The sequence below is a fragment of the Somniosus microcephalus genome, chromosome 4 (genome assembly GCF_052327205.1).
Source record: "Somniosus microcephalus isolate GS21.2 chromosome 4, FLI_Smic_1.0, whole genome shotgun sequence".
Lineage (NCBI taxonomy): Eukaryota > Metazoa > Chordata > Chondrichthyes > Squaliformes > Somniosidae > Somniosus > Somniosus microcephalus.
Genome location: NC_140990.1, coordinates 149,846,282 through 149,863,587, shown reverse-complemented (window position 1 = coordinate 149,863,587; position 17,306 = coordinate 149,846,282). Strand labels below are relative to the sequence as shown.

The window sequence follows — 17,306 nt, the reverse complement described above, 5'->3', positions numbered from 1 at the left end:
GCTAAGCTGATTTATTTGACATATATCCAGAATATTAAACTCCAGTCCAGTTACAGGGGTTATTAACATCAGCAGAAACAAACCCCAACTGTCAGAATGAACATGGTTCAGTCCTGGATGTGCTTTAACAGCAGCAATAACATCAGAATCCAACCCCTGCAGTTACTTGTGAACTCGCTGGTGTGTCAGCAGGTGGGGTGAACGAGTAAATCCCTTCCCACACACGGAGCAGGTGAATGGTCTCTCCCTGGTGTGAACTCGCTGGTGTGTCAGCAGGTTGGAAGACCGAGTGAATCCCTTCCCACACTTGGAGCAGGTGAACGGCCTCTCCCCAGTGTGAACTCTCTGGTGTTCCAGCAGGTCGGATGAACACTTGAATCCCTTCCCACACTCAGAGCAGATGAACGGCCTCTCCCCGGTGTGAACTCGCTGGTGTTCCAGCAGGTGGGAGGACCGAGTGAATCCCTTCCCGCACTCGGAGCAGGTGAACGGTCTCTCCCCAGTGTGAGTGCGCTGGTGTACAGTGAGGTGAGATGATTGCCTGAACCCAGTCCCGCAGTGATAGCACCTGAACGGTCTCTCGTCAGTGTGAACACGTTGATGACACGTCAGTTCCCCGGAACATTTAAAACACTTCCCGCAGTCCAGGCATTTAAAAAGTCTCTCGTCAGTGTGAACTCGCTGATGTGTCAGCAGGGTGGATGACCGAGTGAATCCCTTCCCACACTCAGAGCAGCTGAACGGTCTCTCTCCAGTGTGAACTCGTCGATGAGTTTCCAGTTCAAACGGGTAGTTGAATCGCTTCCCACAGTCCCCACATTTACACGGTTTCTCCCCGGTGTGACTGCGCTGGTGTCTCGACAAGTTAGAGGATCGGCTGAAGCCTCGTCCACACACGGAACACGTGTACGGTTTCTCCCTGCTCTGAACGGTGCTTTCTGCTTCCATGCTCAAAGGTCCTGGTGAATTGAGTGACTCTGTCAGATCTTGAAGGGATGTTTGGGTTGAGTTTCCAGTCTGCAAATCCTCCCCTTCTAATACCCTGTAAATGAATTTAAAACAGGAAAAAGGGAGAGTGAGAGAGAACCCACAAAAACACAAAGGCAGGTTGTGAAATTGAGCTGAATGAATCTGGGAATTTGTTGGGCCGACAATAGAAAAAAGTGACCCTGAAAGCTGCCGGACTGTCGTAAAAACCCAACTGGTTCACTAATGTCCTTCAGGGAAGGGAACCCGCCACCTGGTCTGGGCCGACACAAGACTCTGGCCTCTAGGGGAGGAGAGAGTGAGGTGGGAGGGGGAGGGGTGAAGGAGTGACTTTATACATCTGCAACTTCACCAGAGCTTTGACAGCACCTCCCAAACACGCGACCTCCACAACCTAGAAGAACAAGGGCAGCAGGTGCATGGGAACACCAAGTTCCCCTCCAAGTCACACACTATCCTGATATGGACATATATCGCTGTTCCTACATCGTCGCTGGGTGAAAATCCTGGAACTTCTTACCTAACAGCATCCTGAGAGTATCAGAGCTGTCCACAGTACTCCAGGTGTGGTCTCACCAAGGCCCTATATAATTGCAGTAAGAGTTCTTCACTCTTATACCCCAATGCATTTGTAATAAAAGCTAACTTACCATTTGTTTGCTGTATCTGCATGTTAACTTTCTGTGATTGGTGTACAAGGACACGAAGGTCCCTCTGAATAACAACATTTCCGAGTCTCTCACCATTTAAAAAATATTCTGCTTTTCTATTTTTCCCACCAAAGTGGATAACTTCACATTTCTCCACATTATATTCCATCTGCCATGTTCTAGCCCACTCACATAACCTGTCTATATCCCTTTACAGACTCTGTGTCCTCCTCACAGCTTACTGTCCCACCTAGCTTTGTATCGTCAGCAAACTTGGATACATTACACTCGATCCTCTCATCGAAGTCACTGATCCTTGCTGTGCCCGACTAGTAAACAGTGACTGGGGCCGAACCTCACCATCACACAGCACCTTCAGTATAGGCTCACAGCTCAGAATTACCACTTGCCAAGGTACTGGAGGAGAAACAATGACTGGGACTGAACCCCACCATCACACAGCACCTTCAGTATAGACTCACAGCTCAGAATTACCACTCGGCAAGGTACTGGAGGGCAAACAGTGACTGGGGCCGAACCCCACCATCACGCAGCATCTTCAGTGATGACTTTTGTAAATTATGAAGACAGGTTGCATAGACCAGGCTTCTATTCACTTGAATATAGAAGATTAAGTGGTTGAGGTGTTTAAGATGATTAAAGGAGTTGATCGGGTGAAGAGAGAGAAACTATTTCCTCTGGTGGGGGAGTCCACAGCAAGGGGACATAACCTTAAAATCAGAGCCAGGCCGTTCAGGGCTGATGTCAGGAAGCACTTCTTCACACAAAGGGTACTGGAAATCTGGAACTCTCTCCCCCAAAAAACTGCTGCGGCTGGGGGTCAATTCAAAATCTCAAAACTGAGTGTTCTAGATTTTTGTCAGTCAAGGGTACTAAGGGTTACAGAACCAAGGCAGGTAGATGAAGCTCAGATACAGATCAGCCAGGATCTAACTGAATAACGGAACCAGCTCGATGGGCTGAATGGCGTCCTCCTGTTCCTACTTATAGCGATGACTTTTGTAAACAGCTTTTACAGGGTATTAGGAGGTGAGGATATGCAGATGGGATTAATCCCAGGCCCCTCCTGTTCCTATGACAGACTGAACCAATCACACAGCTCGGTGTCAGATTGAATTATTCCTCTCTCCAGCCTGTAACCGAGGAAACTTCTAATACTGAGGCTGAAATTCCACTTCCGTGAGCCGGGGATGCAGGCAGTGCTGAGCACAGAGGGAGCAGCAAACCGGGTTCAGCGTGGGATTGCCCTTAACCTGGGTTTTACAGTGAGCATGTGCTGGGGACCAAGCTCATTGGAAACGTATGGCTTCCAACCCCTGGGACTGTACATGGGGATTCCAACCCTGGGACTGCACATGGGGATTCTAACCCTGCGACTGTGCATGGGGATTCCAACCCTGGGACTGTACATGGGGACTCTAACCCTCGGACTGTACATGGGTATTCCAACCCTGGGACTGTACATGGGGATCCCGACCCTGGGACTGTACATGGGGATTCTGACCCTGGGACTGCACATGGGGATTCTGACCCTGGGACTGCACATGGGGATTCTGACCCTGGGACAGTACATGGGGATTCTGACCTTGGGACAGAACAAGGGGATTCTAACCCTGGGACTGTACATGGGTATTCCAACCCTGGGACTGTACATGGGGATCCCGACCCTGGGACTGCACATGGGGATTCTGACCCTGGGACTGTACATGGGGATTCTGACCCTGGGACAGTACATGGGGATTCTGACCTTGGGACAGAACAAGGGGATTCTAACCCTGGGACTGTACATGGGGATTCCAACCCTGGAACTGCACATGGGGATTCCATCCCTGGGACTGTACATGGGGATTCCAATCCTGGGACTGTACATGGGGATTCCAAACCTGGGACTGTAGAATGGGAAATAACACAAAATGTTGGAAATACTCAGCAGGACAGGCAGCATCTGTGGAGAGAGTGACAGAGTTAACGTTTCGGGTCTGGGACACTTCATCAGAACTGGAAAAAGCAGATAAGGGTATTAGGGGTTACGGGGAGAGGGCAGGGAAGTGGACGTGAGTCTAGATTTGGATCAGCCATGATCCTATTGAATGGCGGAGCAGGCCCGAGGGGCCATATGGCCTACTCGTGCTCCTACTTCTTATGTTCTTACGAGATGTAACAGATATTAAGCAGGTGCAGAGACGGGGGGTGGGGGTGTTAGGAGAGGAGGAAGGAATTGAAAGAACATATTGTGCTGATGTAAGAGGCAGGAAAGATAAAATGTTGCAAATGGGAATGGCAATATCATACAGCATGAAAAATGGGGGCAGGATTATCGTGTGAAATTGTTGAACTCTATGTTGAGTCCGGAAGGCTGTAAAGTACTCAATCGAAAGATGAGGTGCTGATCCTCGAGCTTATGTTGAGCTTCATTGGAACAATATAAGAGGCCGAGGACAGCCAGATCAGAGTGGGAGTGAAGCGGAGAATTAAATTGACAGGCAACTGTAGAATTGGAGCCCGGCTCTGGGCTCTTCTGTTACAATTGTGTGGGATGTTAACCGTATGCTCTGCTTTTACCAGCGCGTTCAGGAGAGATGGTGAGAAATCTGTTTACATTCCCGGGCACTGGGACCCGGTTGGGAACAGTCACCGAAGCCCCGCCCACTCTTTGTCCCAGCGCCAAGATGACCGCGCATGCGCTTTGCTACTCACTGAATCAAGATGGTGGCCGTTATCCTGGGCCTGTGACCAAGAGAAGCCGCGAAGCTGCAAACCCGGGACCTTCAGATTATTATTCCGGGCTTGCGGCCTGAAGCAGTTGCTTATTAAGCTTACCTGCCCACCCGCCGGTCCACTACTCCGCTCCGTCGGGCCGTTTCTCACCGATTGTTGCGGAGCTTCTCCGTTGCTACCGTCTCTGCCGTTATACGCACCGCGCATGCTCCAAACCCAGGCGGGTCCTGCGCCTGCGCACTGGGTTCCTGTAGTCTTGGTGCGGCACATTCTCCCCCGCGTGGAAAGCTGGGTAAATGCTCCGCCATTGATAGGCCGCATTAGTGAACAGAACAGGTTTTACTGGGATTGCATTGAGCACTGAACTAAGTTCATTCTGGCAATTATAGTTTGTTTCTGTTGCTCTTACTAACCCCTATACCTGGGCTGGAGATTAATATTCTGTATAAATCTATATATATAAAAAGGATCGATCTGTCTGTCTGTATGTCCGGGCATCACTCATAGATACATAGAAGATAGGAGCAGGGGTAGGCCATTCGGCCCTTCGAGCCTGCTCTGCCATTCGATGAGATCATGGCTGATCATCCAAACTCAGTACCCCGTACCTGCCTTCTCCCCGTATCCCTTGATACCTTTAGCTCTAAGAAATATATCTAACTCCTTCTTGAATATATTTAAAGACTTGGCCTCAACCGCCTTCTGTGGTAGAGAATTCCACAGGTTCACCACTCTCTGGGTGAAGAAATTCTTCCTCATCTCTGTCCTAAATGGCTTACCCCTTATCCTTAGACTATGACCCCTGATTCTGGACTCTCCGACTATCGGGAACATTCTACCTGCATCTAGTTTGTCCAGCCCTGTCGGAATTTTATAAGTTTCGATGAGATCCCCTCTCATTCTTCTAAACTCCAGCGAGTATAAGCCCAATTGACCCAATCTCTCCTCATACGCCATTCCTGCCATCCCAGGGGTCAGCCTTGTGAATCTTCGCTGAACTCCTTCCATGGCAAGAACACCCTTCCTCAGATATGGCAACCAAAACTGCACACAGTACTCAAGGTGTGGTCTCACCAAGGCCCTGTACAACTGCAGCAGGACATCCTTGCTCCTGTACTCAAACCCTTCTGCTATGAAGGCCAACATACCATTTGCCTTCTTCACCGCCTGCTGCACCTGCATGCTTACCTTCATCGACTGGTGCACAAGGACACCCAGGTCTCGTTGCACTTCCCCTTCTCCAATCTATTGTTTATCTAAAGTTATTGAGCTTACCTACACATATGTTATATCAAAAGAAAGCTTATGATTAGGGGAGCGTCATAGGCATATTTACTTTTTGGTCAGACAAAATTGTTCGGACTGTATACAAAAAACGGCAAAATTCCGCTCATTAGCGGTTGACCAATCCTACCGCTCATTAGCGTTGAGTGACGTGAAGGTTGACCAATCCTACGGGGGGAGCGCGCTGTGTCATGGGGGGGCCTTTCATGGCGTGTGTGGTCGGGGCCTAATCTTTCAAACTGCCCTTAATTCGGCCATTTTTACCTCAGCTTTTAGTTTTATTCACATTTTAACAGCTGCCACCTTCCTGTTCTATATGGCTCTATGCCAGATCATGTAGTGCAGTTGTCTTCTTAGCTATGGGGTGCTTAAAAACCTGAACTTTAATACAGGGAACTAAGGAAAAGAACAAATTAATTCAGTTTTAAATAGTATTTAGGAACAGTTAGAAATGAAGTGATCCATTTCAAGTATGAAGGAACTCAGTTGTCTTCCAGGGAAGGTCTCCCCACTTTGTGGAGCTGGAGGCCCCAGCCGGGGACTCAGGCTTCCCCCCCCTCGGCCCAGTCCTCGGCTCCATTTGTGGCCGCGGGCCGGGGACTCGGGCTTTCCCCCCCTCGGCCCGGTCCCGGGGCTCGGCTCCGTTTGTGGCCGCGGGCCGGGGTCTCGTCCTTTCCCTCCCTCGGCCCGGTCCCGGGGCTCGGCTCAGTGTCCCAGCACCGATAACCATGTGACACCCCCGCCCGGGTATCACCCTACTCAGTCCGCTCTCAGTGTCCCAGCGCCGAGAACCACGTGACACCCCACCCCGCCTACGGGGTTCACCCTACTCGGTCCGCGCTCAGTGTCCCAGCGCCGAGAACCACGTGACACCCCACCCCGCCTACGGGGTTCACCCTACTCGGTCCGCGCTCAGTGTCCCAGCGCCGAGAACCACGTGACACCCCACCCCGCCTACGGGGTTCACCCTACTCGGTCCGCTCTCAGTGTCCCAGCGCCGAGAACCACGTGACACCCCACCCCGCCTACGGGGTTCACCCTACTCGGTCCGCTCTCAGTGTCCCAGTCCAGCAACTGCCGGAGGGAGTCTGGCAAACCCGGCTCTGAGAACCACGTGACACCCTGCCCCACACCCGCCCATGGGGTTCACCCTACTTGGTCTGCTCTCAGTGTCCCAGCCCGGGGAGGGAGGGAGCGGGCGGGCGAAAGCGATCACGTGCTTTCTCCAACGGTTGTGTTTGATTTCAAACTCTGGCGCGCTTCCTGTTTCTCGATCCCTGTTTCTCATGCGCCGCCCACTTGCACTCTTGCTTTTTCCCGCCTTCCCCGCCCCAATGGCTGGCCATTGGCAAACCACCGCCATCTTTCCTGTGGCAGCTCATTGAAGCTCTCTCTGCTTTGCATTTTTATTTTTGGAATTAACGTCACTTCTCTTCTCCAGCAATAATAATACACTTTTTTTTTAATGGCTTTCTCCTTCAAAAATCTAAAGTAGTGTCTGAAACAAGCCCAAGGTGTTTTTTTTCCCCCCTTTCATTTTGAAGTTTCATCCACATTTGTTCAATTTCCAAATCTGGTAGCCTTTGACACAAACATTGGCATCTCAGATGACTGGTAAGAGTGGTAGGGGGGGTTTTGTTGTTGTTGAGAGCAACAGTGAGGTGAATTGCCAACCTCATTAGCGGTTGACCAATCAGGGGAGTGTCATAGGCGTATTTTCTTTTAAAAAACGTTCAAAAAATGGACAAAATCCGCTCATTAGCGGTTGACCAATCAGGGGAGTGTCATAGGCGTATTTACTTTTAAAAAATGTTCAAAAGACAGACTAAATCTGCTCATTAGCGGTTGATCAATCCTACCGCTCATTAGCATTGAGTGACGTGATGGTTGAGCAATCCTACGGGGGAAGCGCGGTGCATCACAGGGGGCGTTTCATAGCGTGTGTGGGCGGGGCCTGGGTTAGATACAGAGTAAAGCTCCCTCTGCATTGCCCCATCAAACACTCGAAGGGCAGCGACAGCACCGGTTAGATACCGAGTAAAGCTCCCTCTACTGTCCCATCAAACACCCGAGATCCCGGGGGAGAGGGAAGCGAGCAGGTGAGCGCAAGATAAACTGCCTACCCCTTCCCCGCGGTATCAACCGTGCGGCCCGAGAGCACGGGGGAGAGGGAAGCGAGCAGGCTCGGCTCCGTTTGCGGCCGCGGGCCGGGGACTCGGCCTTTCCCCCCCTCGGCCCGGTCCCGGGGCTCGGCTCGGTTTGCGGCCGTGGGCCGGGAACTCGGCCTTTCCCCCCTCGGCCCTGTCCCGGGGATCAGCTCTGTTTGCGGCCGCCGGATGGGGATCGGCCTTTCCCCCCCTCGGCCCGGTCCCGGGGCTCGGCTCAGTGTCCCAGCACCGATAACCATGTGACACCGCCGCCCGCGTATCACCCTACTCGGTCCGCTCTTAGTGTCCCAGCGCTGAGAACCACGTGACACCCCACCCCGCCACAGACAGAGTAAGGTGAATTGCCAAACTCATCAGCGGTTGACCAATCAGGGGAGTGTCATAGGCGTTTTTACTTTTAAAAACGTTCAAAACATGGACAAAATCCGCTCATTAGCGGTTGACCAATCAGGGGAGTGTCATAGGCGTTTTTACTTTAAAAATATGTTCAAACAACGGACTAAATCCGCTCATTAGCGGTTGACCAATCCTACCGCTCATTAGTGTTAAGTGATGTGATGGTTGACCAATCCTACGGGGGAAGCGCGATGCGTCACGGGGGGCGTTTCATGGCATGTGTGGGCGGGGCCTGGGCTAGATACAGAGTAAAGCTCCCTCTGCATTGCCCCATCAAACACTCCCAGGGCAGCGACAGCACGGGTTAGATACGAGTAAAGCTCCCTCTACTGTCCCATCAAACACCCGAGATCCCGGGGGAGAGGGAAGCGAGCAGGTGAGCGCAAGATAAACTGCCTATCCCTTCCCCGCGGTATCAACCGCGCAGCCCGAGAACCCAGGGGAGAGGGAAGTGAGCAAGTGAGCGGCGGCACACGGGGGCTCCAGGTCACCAAGGCCTCTCTGTCTCTCTCTCCTTCCCTCTCTCTCTCTCTCTCTCCCCTTCCCTCTCTCTCTCTGTCTCTCTCTCCTTCGCTCTCTCTCTCCTTCCCTCTCTCTCTCTGTCTCTCTCTCCTTCTCTCTCTCTCTCTCCTTCCATCTCTCTCTCTCTTCTTCCCTCTCTCTCTCTCTCCTTCCCTCTCTCTGTCTCTCTCTCCTTCCCTCTCTCTCTCTCTCCTTCCCACTCTCTCTCACTCCTTCCCCCTCTCTCTCTCTCTCTCCTGCCCTCCCTCTCTCTCTATCTCCTTCCCCCTCTCTCTCTCCCTCTCCTTCCCCCTCTCTCTCTCTCCTTCCCACTCTCTCTCTGTCTCTCTCCTTTCCCCTTTCTCTCTCTCTCCTTCCCCCTCTCTCTTTCCCTCTCTCTCTCTCTCTCCTTCCCACGCAGACAGACAGACAGACCAACTCATTTATATATATCCTTCCCCCAGTCTCTCTCTCTCTTCCCCCCAGCCTCTCTCTCCCCCCCAGTCTCTCTCTCTCTTCCCCCCAGTCCTTCTCTCCCCCCAGTCTCTCTCTCCCCGTCTGTCTCTTCTCCCCCCAGTCTCTCTCTCTCCTTCCCCTCTCTCTCTCTCTCCTTCCCGCTTTCTCTCTCTCTCTCCTTCCCCCTCTCTCTATCTTTCCCTCTCTCTCTCTCTCCTTCCCACATAGACAGACAGACAAACTCATTTATATATATAAAAATTATTTCTACTTTTTTCATAAAAACATGCCCTAATAAAACCCTCGGCACCGCCGGGCACTCCAGCTAGTATTGAATAAATCAGCTTTGTATATAACAAATATGATGTAAGACGATTTGATTTCTCCATGATAAAAGGAGACTAATTGATGTCCTGCTGCCGACTGTTCCATTTTTTGGCCTTTTCTTACTCTAATTTATATCACTTTTCACCTAGTTTGCCTTGTACTACATCAAACCCCAAACCTGTTCCGTTTGAGTACATGGCTTGTGGAGTGTCTTACTCATCTGAACTTCCTTTGAACCACCCCTTTATAGAACTATCTTGCATAAGATTTGAAATTTGTTATTTTCTATACCATTTAACCCTTTTAGGATCCGATTTAGTAAATACTCCTCCACACCTACTGCATGTGATAGCCGTTGACATGTTCTGATCTTTGTATTTTGATGTTCTCTTTGATTTAATCTCTTGTTATTAACATACTTTGCACTATTTTTTTATTCGAGATAATTGTTTCAAATATCACCAGGCCCCACCAGTAACCATCTGATTCCACCGTCACATCTTCATGCATTACCTGCCCTCACTAGAGATAGTTTCACCACCATGACCATTCCCCATACTGAGGCTCTCTGATTCCTATTTATAGACTCAGTGTAAATGGTCCTGGAATTGGTGTCTCAGTGTAAGTAGTCCACACATAGAACGGGTTGCCAAGGCCCCGCCCCCCGTGCGTGGCCAGCTTGGTTAGGTAATAAAGAGACTGCGCACTGTTCCTCCTCCCACTGCCTGTGGAATGGGGCAGAAATTTAAAGGGACAGGGACTCCCCTTTCGCTGCGCATTTATATTTAAAGGGACAGTCTCCTTTATCTTGGAGTGCCAGGAGACTTCACTAAAAGAGTTCCCATTAACAGTCGCTCCCTTCTGTACAGTGATTGTAAAGCTGTCTATTTCAGTGACTTGAGCCTTTCTACAATGTCTCACTGTTTTTTGACGATCCATTTAACTTGCTTGGTTAATTTTCAAAGATTTCAGAATTTTGCAATGTGACAAAGCTTTCCTTTAAAGATGGAATAGCATTTGTTTCAAAATATTCTGTTCTAACCCTCTCCCCCACCCCACCACCTCCCTCACTTCAAGACACGCTGCACTATTGACTGGGAAGGCAACCAAGTTCTATCCTTAATCTGGTCTTTTAGTTGCTCTCAGCCAAGGCAGCAGTTCAGGGGTTATAATTGGCCTCAATACCACTGGGCTAAGTGTAAAAATCAGCCAGTGCTCCTGCACTTGCTGCTGATTCCGTGACCTCAACTGGGAAGTGTATGGATGTCAATTGAGGGCAGGATTGGACTCGGCTGTGATGCCTACCATAGTGGAAATGCAGCTGACACTCACTGAGTCGGCTGATGGTGAGGCACTAGAGGTTAACTAATGTTTGTGGAATTGCACCCAGCCAGATTCAGAAACGTTTGGAGAAAAGGGGAGAAACAAAATCCCAGATTGTGCAATGAATGTTGTTTGTTGACAGTAAGGATGGAGGGAGAGTATGTAGAATGGGGAATTTGCAGTATAAGAGGGACAGGAGGAGACAGAATGTTCTATAGAATCTAGAATTGTCTGTTCTGAATTTCTATCCTGTATTTAAAGTAACAACTTGTGTAACCACCATTTGCAGGGTATTAGAAGGGGATGATCTGCAGCGGGGAAACTCAAACCAAACATCGTGTCAAGATCCGACAGAGTCACTCGATTCATCGGGACCTGATTATCATCGGCCTTTGGATATAAAAGGGAAAAACACCAATCACAGCGGGGAGAAACAGGACACGTGTACTGTGGGTGGATCCACCTTTAATAAATCGCCTAGCTTGTGACACTCGTGCACCCACCTGAATCAATGGTGTAAATGTGGGGACAGTCTGAGGTGAAAACTCACTGATACAGTCACACCAGGGAGAGACCGTTCGCCAGCTGAGTATGGAAAGAGACTCACTCAGTCATCTCACCAACTGACAAACTCGCTTGTACGCAAGGGGAAGAATCTGTTCCCTGCTCTGTATTCAAAAGGGATTCAATCGATCATCCCATTTACTGACACACCAGCACAGTCACACCGGAGAGAGACGGTTTAGATGCTTCACGTGTGGGAAGGGATTCACTCCGTTGTCCCAACTATTGACACTCCAGAGTGTCCACATTGAGAACAGTTGCTTTAAATACTCTGACTGTGAAAAAAGCTTTCAAAGTTCAAAACAACTGATGCACAATCAGCACATTGATACTGGAGGGAGGTTGCTTCAATGTCCTGTGTGTGGGAAGAAATTCACCTCACCTGCTGAGTCTCCAGTGAGTTCACTTGTGACTGCAGGGGTTTGGATTCTGTTATTAATCACATCCAGGACTGAACCATGGCAATGTACCCATGCACTTGGGTTTCTGTGTGAATTATTGATGAATTTTCTCTCAATGGGATCACAGACAATCATTCTCCATTCACTAAATGGGGCTTTCAATGGTGGGCTTTTCCCCAGCATGCCTCGCAGGGCAGAATGTGCCCAGTGCGCAGGTGCAGTGCCCACCTGGATTTACTGCATGCGCAGTATTGCTGTCAGAGCGAGGCTGGTTCTGGACCCAAGTGCAGACAGACGAGGCGAGAAGCAGGTATGCAGTCTTAAATAAAAGTACTTTACTAGAATCACACAGGTAAACAGTTACAAACATAGGAGCTCAAGACAAGCTACCACTAGGTAAACACCTTGTCAAGACTGAGCACAGAGGGAAGAAACCACAGAACTTAAATACAAGCAAAAACAGGTGAAACCAATAACCAGATAAAAGGCAGTTAAGTAAACTGGTTACAATTTAGCAAAGGGTAACGAACACGTGAAGGTGCCATCTAGGGGTTACTGAGGGAACTAACCGGCACCCTCTCAGTCACAATGCGGATTCCGCCCACTAAGGGGCACATGATCTTCACCGTACATCAATTACAAGAGAAATGCAGGGAACAGCACCAACCACTGTACATGGCCTTCTTTGATCTCACAAAGGCCTTCGACACTGTCAACCATGAGGGATTATGGAGTGTCCTCCTCAAATTCGGCTTCCCTCAAAAGTTTGTCACCATCCTCCGCCTGACCAATGGTTCCACAACAGACCCAATTCACGTACGAACCGGGGTCAAACAAGGCTGTGTCACTGCACCAACACTCTTCTCAATCTTCCTTGCTGTAATGCTCCATCGTTGGCTCCCCACTGGAGTGGAGCTAATTTACAGAACAAATGGGAAACTGTTCCACCTCCGATGACTCCAGTCTAGATCCAAGGTCGTCCCATCCTCTGTTGTTGAATTACAGCATTCAGATGATGCTTGCGTCTGCACTCGCTTGGAGATCGAAGTCCAAACCATCATCAACACCTTCACCGAAGCGTACGAGAGCATGGGCCTTACACTATACATCTGTAAGACAAAGGTCCTTCACCAACCTTCCCCCACCACACAGTACTGCCCCCAATTAGCAAAATCCACGACAAGGCTTTGGACAATGTGGACCACTTTTCTTACCTCGGGAGCCTACTGTCAACAAGGGCAGATGTTGACGACGGAGTCCAACACCGCCTTCAGTGTGCCAGAGCAGCCTTCGGTTGCCTGAGGAAGAGACTGTTTGAAGACCAGGACCCCAAACCCGGCACTAAGCTCATGGTCTACAGAGCAGCAGTGATACACATCCTGCTGTATGCCTCAGAGACATGGACCATGTACAGCAGGCACCTCAAAGCACTGGAGGGGTACTCCGACGCTGCCTCCACAAGATCCTGCAAATCCATTGGCAGGATAGGCTCACCAACATCAGTGTTCCTGCTCAGGCCAACATCACCAGCATCGAAGCTTTGACCACGCTCAATCAGCTCCGATGGACGGGTCACATTGGTCGCATGCCCGATACGAGACTCCCAAAACAAGCGCTATATTCGGAGCTCCGGCACAGCAAGAGAGCCCCAGGTGGGCAGAGGAAATGCTTCAAGGACACCCTCAAAGCCTCCTTGAAAAAGTGTAACAGCCCCATCGACACCTGGGAATCCCTGGCCCAAGACCACATAAAGTGGAGGAGAAGCATCCGGGAAGATGCCGAACACCTCGAGTCTCTTCGCCAAGAGCAAGCGGAAGCCAAGCGCAAGCATGCAAGGAGCGCACATCAACCCAAGCACCCCACCCACCCGCCCCTTCAACCACCATCTGCCCCACCTGTGACAGAGACTGTAGGTCCCGCATTGGACTCATCAGTCACATGAGGATTCATTTTTAATATGGAAGCAAGTCACCCTCGGTTCCGAGGGACTGTCTAAGAATAGAACTCATTGTGATCAGGGCCATGTGAGACATGGAAGGGGACCGGTTATGCGGTTTTGCGATGATTAAGAATCAGTGGGGCGCAGGCAGGTAACGCACATGGCGGGTGGGCTCCATAAACACTTGGTGTAGGCCGCAAACCCCGAATAATAAACTACAGGTTCCGCATTTGCAGCTCCGGGGCTTTTTCTCAGTAACAGGCCCGGGTTAACGGCCGCCATCTTTGTAAAGGAAAGCTGAGGGTTTGTGCATCGCAATTGCGTCATTGTGTGGTAGAGCGCATGCGTGGCCATCTTTGTAAAGCAACCAATATTGGGCGGGGCTTCAGGGACCCTGTGAGTGAGCTGAACCTAGCCAGAATCAGCACCTTCAGGGGAGGAGAGGGAGAGGAACCTGAGAGTTTAGAACTGAACCCAGCCAGAGTCAGCACCTTCAGGAGAGGAGATGGAGGGGAACCAGTGAGTGTAGAACTGAACCCAGCCAGAGTCAGCACCTTCAGGGGCGGAGGGGCAGGGGAACCAGTGAGTGTTGAACTTAACCCAGCCAGAGTCAGCACCTTCAGGGGAGGGGAACTAGTGAGTGTAGAACTGAATGAAGCGAGAGTTGGTGGTGAAACTGGGAGCAGAGATGTGTGATGGTTTCGGATTTTAGCACAGGGAGAAAGGACAATATGTGGGACGGGGATTTACAGCTTTTGAGGAACAAGAGAGGAAATAATGTTCCATAGAAACGAGAATAGTCTGTTCTGAATTTCGGCCCTCTACTTCAAGTGATGAGTTTTGTAAACTCCTTTTACAGGGTATTAGAAGGGGAGGATTTGCCGATGATAACTCAAACCAAACATCCCGTCAAGATCTGATGGAGTCACTCAATTACTCAAGACCTGAATATCATTGGCCTTTAAATGTGGAAGTAGAAATGATTTTCTGTTCTTTCTGTGGGAAAAGATTTCAAACATCAGTGTGACTGGAATAGTGCTGAGACACACACACCTGAGTGTGAGTGTTTCAGTGCACTGCCTGTGAAAAGAGCTTTAACCAGTTACACAGCCTAAAAAACATCGCACCATTCAGAGCAGGAAGAAACTGTACACGTGTTTTGTGTTTGGATGAGGCTTCAACTACTCGTCCAACCTGGAGAGAAACAAGGACACCCGCACCATGTAGAAACCGTGGAAATGTGGGGACTGTGGGATGGGATTCAATTACCTGTCTGTGCTGGAAATTCATCATCACAATCACACTGGGGAGAGACTGTTTACCTGTTCCATGAGTGGGAAGGGATTCACTCGGTCATTTGACCTGATGAGACACCAGCGAGTTCACACCGGGGAGAGACTGTTCACCTGCTCTGAGTGCGGGATGGGATTCACTCAGTATTCCAAACTTCAGACTCACCAGCGTGTTCACACTGGGGAGAGGTCATTCACCTGCTCTCAGTGTGGGAAGGGATTCACTCAGTCATCCAACCTGCTGAAACACCAGCGAGTTCACACTGGGGAGAGGCCATTCATCTGCTTTCCTTGTGGGAAGGGATTCACTCAGTCATCCAACCTGCTGAAACACCAGCGAGTTCGCACCAGGGAGAGGCGGTTCACCTGCTCCATGTGTGGCAAGGGATTCACTCAGTCATCCCACCTTGTAATTCATCGAGTTCACACTGGGGCGAGACCGTTCACCTGCTCTAAATATGGGAAGGGATTCATTCAGTCATCTGACCTGCTGAAACAACAGCGAGTTCAAACCGGGGAGAGACAGTTCACCTGCTCCATGTGTGGGAAGGGATTCACTCGGTCATCCCACCTGCTGACACACCAGCTAGTTCACAAGTGACTTGCAGGGGTTGGATTCTGATGTTATTGCTGCTGTTAATCACATCCTGACTGAATCGTGACCATTCTGACCATTGAGGTTTGTTTCTGATGATGTTAATAACCCCTGTAACTGGGCTGGAGTTCGATAATTTGATATTTCAAAAACACAGTGTCGAAATTTGATGTCTCCAACATAAGAGGAGACAAATTGATGTCTGGTTACTGACTGCTCCATTTTTGGGTCACTTCTCCTTTCTTACTCGAGATATCAGTTCTTATACCTTTCATGGACAAGTCCCAGCTCCCCATACCTTCCAGAGTGCCTCTCCTAGCCTTGGTATCCTGTGAAGGTCTCAGTAACACGCCCAGGATCACTAAACACAAAACCCAGTCTGTTAATCACTTTCAGCTACTGGACTTAGCGTGTGTCCCACAGCATCTCTCTCACCTTCGATGTGTGAATAGAGCATCAGGCCTGCAAACCTGCTTTCAATTTAAATTTGAATCCACTCAGCAACAGTATTTAAAAGAAAAATACGTACAAATAAACAGATCACATCAAATAATTGGCAAAAATTTAGAGTCAACAAGATGCGCAAGTAAACACATCAAGTCCCAATATACCAGCTCTGTATTCACAGGAGAAAATCTGTTAACTAACTCCTCGAGTGGACAGAATAGAGAAAGATCACAACTCTAAGAACATCTAGAATCTGTTGTAAATATCATTCCAATCCTGAATGCTACAATATGTTGGGTTAGTTTCAATTGAAGTAAATGGAAAATGAGAGGGGTTGGAGAGTAGGGGTGATATAGGAGTTGGAGTGAGGGGGGGTTGGAGAGCAGGGGTGAGAGAGGAGTTTGGGTGAGGGGTTGGAGAGTATGGGTGAAAGAGGATTTGGGGTGAGGGGGTTGGCAGCAGGGAAGAAAGCGGTGTTGGGGTGAGTTCGGTTGGAGAGTAGGGGTGAAAGCGGAGTTGGGGCAAGGGGGGTTGGAGAGTAGGGGTGAAAGAGGAGTTGAGGTGAGGGGGGTTGGGTAATAGGGGTGGAAGAGGAGTTGGGATGAGGGGGGTTGGAGAGTAGGGGTGAAAGAGGCGATGAGGTGAGAGTGGTTGGAGAGTAGGGGTGAAAGAAGAGTTGGCGTGAGGGTTTTGGAGGGTAGGGGTGAAAGAGGAGTTGGGGTGGGGGTGCTGGAGAGTAGGTGTGAAAGAGGAGTTGTGTTGAAGGAGGTTGGAGTGTAGTGCTGAAAGTGGAGTTGGAGTGAGGGGGTTTGGAGAGTAGGGGGTGAAAAAGAAGTTGTGGTGAGGGGATTTGGCAAGTAGGGGTGAAATAGGTGTTGGGGTGAGGGGTGGGAGAGTAGGGGTGAAAGATGAGTTGGGTTGAGGGGGGTTTGGAGTGTAGGGGTGAAAGAGGATTTGGGGTGAGCAGGGTTGGAGAGTAGGGGTGAAAGAGGAGTTGGAGAGTAGGGGTGAAAGAGGAGTTGGTGTGAGCGTGTTGGTGAGTAGAGGTGAAAGAGGAGTTGTGGTGAGGGGGTAGGAGAGTAGAGGTGCAAGATCAGTTGGGGTGAGGAGGGTTGGAGAGTAGTGATGAAAGAGGAGTTGGGGAGATGGGTGTTGGAGGCTAGGGGTGAAGGAGGAGTTGGGGTGAGGGTGTTGGAGAGTAGTAATGAAAGAGGAGTTGGGGTGAGGGGCATTGGAG

At 50.0% G+C, this 17,306-nt stretch overlaps 1 protein-coding gene across 2 annotated transcripts; it reads right to left on the bottom strand.

The window, feature by feature from the left end:
- On the bottom strand, positions 1-4,628 carry LOC147119911 (uncharacterized). Of its 2 annotated transcripts, none has more exons than XM_085985307.1 (2): positions 4,479-4,628; positions 1-1,042 (listed from the first exon to the last, which is right to left on the bottom strand). In XM_085985307.1, exon 2 carries the CDS (start codon positions 946-948, stop codon positions 163-165), a length of 786 nt encoding a protein of 261 aa, XP_085841433.1. In that variant the 5' UTR covers positions 949-1,042; positions 4,479-4,628; the 3' UTR covers positions 1-162. The 2 variants fall into 2 exon arrangements, with proteins under 2 accessions (XP_085841433.1, XP_085841434.1); XM_085985308.1 differs by lacking the exon at positions 4,479-4,628 and adding an exon at positions 4,356-4,426.
- Positions 4,629-17,306: the final 12,678 nt, after the last annotated feature.

Excerpts from the sequence above, each read along its gene's own strand:
- LOC147119911 (XM_085985307.1), bottom strand. The coding sequence starts at position 948 with ATGGAAGCAGAAAGCACCGTTCAGAGCAGGGAGAAACCGTACACGTGT.